At 56.4% G+C, this 7,661-nt stretch overlaps 1 protein-coding gene across 6 annotated transcripts; it reads right to left on the reverse strand.

Moving 5' to 3' along the window:
* Positions 1-994: 994 nt before the first annotated feature.
* GNB3 (G protein subunit beta 3) lies at positions 995-7,528 on the reverse strand. 6 transcript variants are annotated; one of them, XM_072954652.1, is made up of 11 exons: positions 7,018-7,528; positions 6,484-6,636; positions 6,174-6,260; positions 5,869-5,907; positions 4,454-4,560; positions 4,313-4,376; positions 4,054-4,216; positions 3,901-3,967; positions 3,613-3,814; positions 2,377-2,593; positions 995-1,587 (listed from the first exon to the last, which is right to left on the reverse strand). In XM_072954652.1, the coding sequence occupies exons 3-11, from the start codon at positions 6,228-6,230 to the stop codon at positions 1,481-1,483; spliced, it is 1,023 nt and encodes a 340-aa protein (XP_072810753.1). In that variant the 5' UTR covers positions 6,231-6,260; positions 6,484-6,636; positions 7,018-7,528; the 3' UTR covers positions 995-1,480. The 6 variants fall into 6 exon arrangements, with proteins under 6 accessions (XP_072810753.1, XP_072810752.1, XP_072810750.1 ...); XM_072954651.1 differs by having other exon boundaries at positions 5,869-6,260; XM_072954649.1 differs by lacking the exons at positions 995-1,587; positions 2,377-2,593 and having other exon boundaries at positions 2,939-3,814.
* Between the last annotated feature and the right edge of the window lie 133 nt (positions 7,529-7,661).

Below are 7,661 nucleotides of genomic sequence, written 5' to 3' on the forward strand. Positions count from 1 at the left end.
TTGTGCTGGGTCTTCTGCATGGAGAAAGACAGTCTGGAGAGGGAGGGTGTTGTGTTCCCTGGCCTGAGTGTCCCCCGCACTGATACCTCTAAGCCTCTTTTACGTACCTCCCTTAAATCCTGTTGTTCCCTAAGGCACTGTCCTTGACTCTTTCTTTCTCTCCCTGGGTGTTCACTTCTAGGACTTTAGCTGTCACTCATCTGTATTCTGGTAACGTCCAGGTCTCTCTGCCTAAGCCTGACCTTTATCCAGCTGCCCCACAGGTGCTTCAAAGTCAGCTTGTTTAAAGTTGAATTTGTGATCTCCCCAGAGTTATTCCTCCTCCCCCGTTCTCCATCCCTGTGAATGACAGCACTAGCCACCTAGTTGCCAAACCCGAACCTTGGCCATCACCTTGAATCCTTCCCTCGGACTATCCCTTATCCTCGCACTCGGTCCCTACAATCCCTACATCCTAGTGATTCTGTATCTTTAATCTCTCCCTCATCCCCTCCCTTGCCCCTCTGTCCTATTGCTCTTGCATTTCTTGCCACCTGCCTCCTACCTTGTTTCCCTCTATTCCCTCCAGGCTCCCTTCCCTCCATTTCATCCACCTGTATTGCTGCTAGGATGATCTTCCGGAGGAGCATCACTGATCACGTTACTACTCGGTTAAAACTCCCCAGTTGTTCCCCACTGCCCTTAGGATAAAGTCTAGACTCTGGCTTTTTATAGGCCTTTTATAGTCTGATCCCGTCTCAACATAACCCTTCTGGACAAATACACAGTCACCAAAGGCAGGCGGGTGTGAACTGTCGTGCACACCCCACCAGCCACCTTCTCCTCCTAACCCATCTCAGGCCTTCCCCAGGAGGCTTGGGCTTCTGCCTCCACCCTCTCTTCTGCCCACAGCTAGCTGATCCCCAACCTTTATCACTGCTCCCATAATACTTTGTTATTTAAGTGGGACCTGCATCTTTTGGGGACAGAAGTGAGGTGGGAGGCAAGAATCACAGCTACGCTTTATTGCAAGTGCTTTAGGAGAGAAAAGAAGGTAGACAAAGGAGAAAGCATGAAGAAGGGGGCCAGGACCCTAGTGGTGCCAGAGCCATAGTCACGGGGCCGAGCACCCTGTTCCACCTGGGTCTAGACAAAGGTGGTGGCTCTGGGAGAGGGATCCTAGGGCTTAAGGTCTCAGACAGTAAGCCTGGTAGGCCTGCCAAGGGCGGGGGTTAGGGGTGCATTATCCTTGCTCATTAAGGGAGAAGCTGTCAGGACCATGGAGAGGGGAGGCCATGGGAGGAGATGGGGCAGTTCCCTGCCCATGTCCCTGATGCTGCCTCCCAAAGGCACACTCCCCATCCTCCCCACTGCCCTCAAAGGGGAAAGCTGGGCGGGAATGGCAGCTGGGGTCTTAGAAGAGAAAATCTTAAAGAAATTGGGCAGGGCAGGGCCAGCTGAGTGTCTTCATGGCCTTTTACCTCCCCCTCCTCCAGCCTCCTCAGTTCCAGATTTTGAGGAAGCTGTCCCAGGAACCAGTGGCCACAGCCATCCCATCAGCTGTGACCCCCAGGCAGCTGACCCTGTTGTCGTGGCCAGAGAGGATGCCTGAAGAAAAGGGAGAGGAGTCAGCCTGACAGGGAGTGTATGGTCACACACAGGGGCCCTAGGTTAGGTAGGCGGGGTGTGGGACTCCAGCCCCCAGAGAAAGAGGATTAGCCCTAAGGGGCAGGCTTTCTCTGGAGGCCAATCTCTGTGCCGAGAACCTGGGGTGGGGGAGGGGCAGGGAGGGACTGGGAGGTGTCACTGAGCTGGGAGAAAAAGCAAGGGCACCTTGATGGGCATTAGAAAACAGGGAGGGTTTCCAAATAGAAACTGAGGCCCAGAGAGAAGTGACTTGGCCAAGGGCGCTCAGAAAGAAAACAACGGAATTAAGGTTTGGATCCTGACTCTCTGGCCAGCATTACCTTCATTTGGCACCTGGCCTCTCCCAAGAGAAGAAGCCACACTCGCTGATTCAACCTCAGACCAGGCCAGTCCCCAAGAAGCACCCAGCTTTGGGCCAGAGCCCTCAGGTCACTCGCGATCCCCTTGATCCTGTCATTGCATTGTCCCTGAGATTGCCCTTCCCTTCAGGGGATGCCCCTGGAACCCAGAACTGACTGGACATCCAGGGTCCACAGGTCTGGGGATGACGGGAGGGGCCCCTCGGGCGGGGAGCAGCTATGGCATTGGGCGGTGGAGAAGGGCCGCTTAGAGCAACTTTTCTTTGAAAGGAGATGGTCCAAGGTTGGGAACCAAGGGGGACTGGATTCTAGGGGTAGAGCTCGGAGTCAGTCACTCAGTAGTCAGGGAGAAGCAGTAAGAGGGGAGCGGGGGTGGGGGCGGGGGCCTTACCCACGCGCTCACACTTCATGGAGTCCCAGACGTTGCAGTTGAAGTCGTCATAACCCGCAAAGAGCAGGCGGCCACTGAGGGAGAAGGCCACGGATGTGATGCCACAGACGATGCTCTCGTGGGAGTATGTGGTCAGCTCCTGGTCCGCCCGCAGGTCGAACAGGCGGCAGGAGGCGTCATCCGAGCCTGTGCAGATGGCCTCTCCATTGGGGAAGAACTGGGGGTACAGGTGGCCGGGAGGTCAGGACTCAGTCCTGGGCACCCTGCTGTCTCTCCTGCCCTCTCCCTGCTCCTGCCCTGGTGGCTCCAGGCCCAGCTGTTTCCCTTAGCCTCTCTGGTCGTCCCTTCCTCCGCCTGCGTGGTCGCTGATGTTTATCACCTGCCAGCTGCTGCCGGGGCTCCCCTACACCCTTCACTGGCCTTCATTATGTCCACGTTGCAGGGGAGAGCACTGGGCAACTTGCCCAGGGTCACCCCACCAGAAGGGCGGAGGCTGTCCCAGACTCCAACCATGACAGTTGGCTGGATCAGCGTGTAAGCGCAGGGCCGAGTACAAACGCATACCCTGAATCTCATCTTGAGGCAATGTCAGATAAACCTGACGCGGAGGGACGTCTAAGAAAATTGGTTTGTACTCTTCAAAAATGTCAATGTCATGAAAGACAGAGAAAGGTCAAAAATGGTTCCTGTTTAAAGGAAACTGAAAAGACACGGCAGGGAAATGAGGTGCACGTTGCTGGACAGAAAAAGAATTCCTATTTTTGAGGTAATCGGTGAAATTTGAATATAGACTGTAGGCTACAGTATTGCATTGGTGTTAAATTTCCTGATTTTAAGAAATAGACAGTGGCTGTGTAAAAATGGCCTTGATTTTAAGAAGCAGACACTGAAGAATTTAAGGGGTAAAGAGGCAGGAGGTCTCCAACTTGCTCTCAAAAGATCTAGGGGAAGAAGTAACAAAATGTACCTACACCTCCATCTTGGTGTATGTCTGTCCATCCCTCCCTCACTTCCTCCCTCTCCGTAAAGCAAATGTGGTGAAACGTTAACAGTGGACGTGGGTGAAGGGCAGATGGGAGCTGTTTCTGTTACTCTTGCAACTTTTCTGTAAGGCGAAATTATTTCAAAGGGGAAAATTAAAGGGAAAGGGGCAGGGGGCCTACGGGAGCAGATACAGGACGGGGTGCTGGAGGTGGGAGGCAGTCCTGGGAGGTGTAGCACAGAGGTGGGGCTCACGCAGATAGCGTTGATGTCGGACTCATGGCCAGTGAAAGTCTGCCGGCAGGTCCCCTCCCGCACATCCCAGAGCTTGGCGCTGGCATCACAGGCCCCCGAAATGAAGAGTTTGAAGTCAGGAGACACAGCCAGGCTCATGCAGTCCCCCGTGTGTCCCACAAACACAGTCTTCTGCTGTCCCGTCTCAATGTCCCACAGAGCGCTGAGGAGGGAGGGGAGGCTGTCACAGAGAAAGGCCAGCACAGGAGTGCCTCCCAAGCCCCAGCGCCCACGGTGTTCGGTCCTCACCACGTGGTGTCCCCAGAGCTGGTCACAATGTTGTTGTCATCCAGGAAGCGGCAGCAAGAGAGATAACCTGGGGGCGGTTAGGACAGGGCCTTGGCTACAGGGCCACACCCCACCAGGACCAGGGCCTCCCTGGACCCTTGGTCTCTCACTCACCTGTGTGAGCAGAGAGCTCCCGGCTGACCTTGACGTTGCCCTCCCGGGATTTGAGGCTGTAGATGGAACACATGTTGTCCAGCCCCCCACACGCCACGAAGTTCCCTGATGGGGCATAGGCACAGGTCATGACCCAGGAGGAGCGCAGCGGGATGGCGTGCACCTGCAGGAGGCCGTGCGGCAGGGGGCCTGAGCCGAGCTCCCGGTGGGGAGGGCAGAGGAGGGCGGCATCAAGCCCCAAGGGAGAGGGCGACAGTACCTTATTGGTGGTGTAGGTGTCCCACACGATCAGCTTCCCATCTTGCGAGGCACTTACCAGCAGCCTGGGGAGAGGACGTTTGGGTCACCCAAGCCTCCTTCCTCCCTGCCCCCCATCCCCACCACGCCTCTCAAGCCTCACTTGGAGTCGGTGGCCCAGTGCATAGCATATATCTTGGCCAGGTGTCCCCTTAACGTTCGCCGGGTCCGCATCTGCACTCGTCCTACGACCTCTAGGCCAGACACCAGCTGCAGGAAAGGGGACATTAGAAATCAGAGTGAGCAGGGCATATGTCCACATGTCAGTGTTACAGCCACTGATCTGTACAAGTTTCTGTTCCGTGCCAGCCTCCAGGTCAGGCCCCCAGCCTCAGAGAAACCAGCCTCTGCCTAGGAGTAGCTTAGACAGATGCGGATGCTGGGGACAGACACCGGTGTGGCCCGGGGCAGGTTGCTAAGGGTCTAACCACCACCTCTCCTCTGTGGGGGGGATGGATTTCCACCATGTAAATACTCCCACCTTCACCAATTCAAGCTGCCAACATGAGGCCTCTGCACAGGGACTTGGGAAGCGATGCACACATTTGGCCAAACCCAGCCGCTAGGAGCCTGCCCTCACGCACCACTGCAGCACAGCCAGCTCTCACTGGGACCTAGGGCAGCGCCATGGCTCTGCACTGCACCTCCGGAACTTTATGGTCCTATGCCCCTTGAACTCCATCCAGCTTCTAGACTTAGGCTGGGGGTCCAGAGACAATAGACTTGACTTTCTATTTACTTGTTTTCTCAGGTGAGTTACTTAACCTCTCTGAGCCTGTTTCCTCCTCTGTAAAATGAGGTTTCTAGCACCTACCTTAATGGATTGCCACGAAAATTAACTAAAATTATGTATTTAAGTAACTTAGCTCAGTGTCTGGCTCAATTTCAGTAAATATTTACTCATTATTAACATTTCATCCAATTTGAGGTGCTACCAACTCTAAGAAGCATGATTCTTTTAGGGGTCACTGAGAAAGAAAAACCCTGCCAACTATAGTTGTGAGGGATCACTAATTGCTGGAGGCATCTTTGTTTTGTTTTAGTTTTTTTGATGGAGGTACTGAGGATTGAACCCAGGACCTTGTGAGTGCTGAGCACACGCTCTACCACTGAGCTATACCCTCTAGTGGATGCATCTTGATTTCCAAAATGTCAAAATGTGAAAACATGCATCTTAGAACCGCCAAACTGCAGTATTAGGCAACTAGTAATGAGAGCCTCCAGGGGCTTTCTGATTTACAAGGCACGGCCCCCTCCTCATCCTCACCGCCCTGTGAGGGGGTGATCACTCTTGTTTTACGGACGGAGATAGGATGGCATCTTCCTCCTTGGTCTCTGACGTGGTGCCCGGCCCAGAGCAGACCTCACAGGATGCTTACTGAATGAATTAATAAATGTCGTTCCTCGTTCCAAGGACGTGCTGTTCTAGAGCTTGGGCACCAGGCTGTGGCTGCTCAGGGAGCTCCCATCCCTCCCTTCGCATCCCCTCCAGCCCTGTCGGGGGACAGGAGAGCTCACCTCTGCCAGAGTAATGTCAGCACAGGCTTTTCTGGCATCCTGTGGGGGAAAGCAGGCATCAGAGGAGGGTAAAGGTGGGGTGTGGGGGTGAATGGTCATCTGAGGTAGGTGGGCTTGGGACTCTAGGGTTTGGGGGGCACCCCAAATATGAGGTCTAAGTTCAGAAAGTCTCTGGCCACTTCCAGGTCAGGGGTCTCTAAGGTGTTACTCAAGGGTGAATCCAGCCCCCTCCCCGCAGGCCACGGTCCTTCATGCCCCGGTTCCATGTTTTCGGGGGTCCCCTAGCAGGAGGGTCCTGGGGTTACAGCAATCTGCTTCTTGAGCTGCTCCGCCTCCTGCCGCAGCTGCTCCATCTCCCCCATGGCTGCGAGGTTGAGGGGTGGCTCCTACTCCTGCCAGAAATGGGGGTAGGTGTCAGGGGATCCCCACCAGGCCCTCACCCCACACAGGACTCCTCATGAGTCCACCCCTCAAAGAGAGAAATGATTGGGTGCTTGGCACCACCTCCCCTGCTCTGCCAGCCCCTCCAAGGGTGCAGCCAGCCAGCGCTGGTGCAGCCCGCCCTCCCTGCAGCCCCCAGCCCCGGAGGGCGGAGCTGGGCCAGCTCCCTCTTACTTGGGCTCTGACTGGACCTCTTCTAGGCTTCCAGCTCCGCTTCCCGGGTGCCTCCTCACTCCCTCAGCTGCGACGCCCGCCTGTCACCTGCCCCGGCTCTACTGCCAGAGGAGCTGGCCTGGCCTGGCCCCGGCTGGGGGGTGCGGGGGGGCACTGACAGGGAAGGGTAGGGCTAACGTCAGGCAAATGAAATCAGCTGGCAGGGGTGGGGGGAGAGGACAGGGAGGGAGATGTGTGGCTTCCAGAGAGACTTGGGCCCAGCCCGGGGGAGGGTGGGAGCAGGAGTGCGGGGTGATACAGAGGAGCAGCCCCCCGTAGCGAGCCCTGGCGGCGGGGGGGGGGGGGTGTGCTCCCCCAGCCGGTCTCTCTCGAGGCAGAGAGCAGAGCATCAGGCCCCATGGGATTAGAGCAAAGCTGTGAGGATTAAGGGTCAGGGTTGGGAGGGGTGCAAAGGAGCAGCAGCAAGCACAGTTCCAGGGGCCCCCCAGGCCCTGGCCCCCACCCATGGCAATGATCTTGGCCCTCAGGGCCTACCTAGCAACCAGTCCAGGAGGCAGAGAATGAGGGTGAGAGATGGCCCATTGTCAACACCCCAAGTTGTGTTCCTTAGCTCAGGGTAGTGGGGGAAGCGGGTTACAGCGAATATGGGGAGGGTGCAGGCAGGAGCTGAGATTAGAAGGGACTGATCTGGATAATCCTTCTTCTGGACAAACCCCAACCAGCTGCCCCCAGGTCTGATCCTGGGGGAGTGGGGGCAAGTCCAGGGGATCCAGCAAGGAGAATGGACAGGCCTGGCCCTGCTTTCAGTGGAGAAAGACTCGCAAGTAGAGGGCAACCTGTCCCCTACTCTTATCATAGGCTGGACCCACTCCTTGCCCCCGTGACACCCGGGGCCCTGCTGGGGCTGTGAAGGCAAGAACCAGAGGGATCAGGCTGCCCTAAGTCTCAGTCAAGCTCGGTGAGGGAAGACGGGGCTTAGGGTAGGAGGCCGAAGGAGCAGCTGTCAGGGGTTAGGGGTCATTTGCATGAGGGGAGCAGGTGGCCGAGATTTCCCTGACAAATCACAGCCTTGAGCGGCCCCACCTCCGGAGGCCCAAGATACCTGTCTCCTCCCAGGCCAGCCACAGCCACCGCCACTCCCACCTTCAGCCACCCTGAAACTGCAAACTGCGAGACAC

Source organism: Vicugna pacos, chromosome 34, assembly GCF_048564905.1.
Source record: "Vicugna pacos chromosome 34, VicPac4, whole genome shotgun sequence".
NCBI classification, from domain to species: domain Eukaryota; kingdom Metazoa; phylum Chordata; class Mammalia; order Artiodactyla; family Camelidae; genus Vicugna; species Vicugna pacos.

Excerpts from the sequence above, each read along its gene's own strand:
- GNB3 (XM_072954647.1), bottom strand. The coding sequence starts at position 5,967 with ATGACCATTCACCCCCACACCCCACCTTTACCCTCCTCTGATGCCTGC. Across the intron at positions 3,968-4,053 it reads GGAGCTCTCTGCTCACACAG|GTTATCTCTCTTGCTGCCGC; the intron begins GTGAGTGAGAGA and ends AACCGCCCCCAG. Across the intron at positions 3,815-3,900 it reads AGCTCTGGGGACACCACGTG|CGCTCTGTGGGACATTGAGA; the intron begins GTGAGGACCGAA and ends CTCCCTCCTCAG.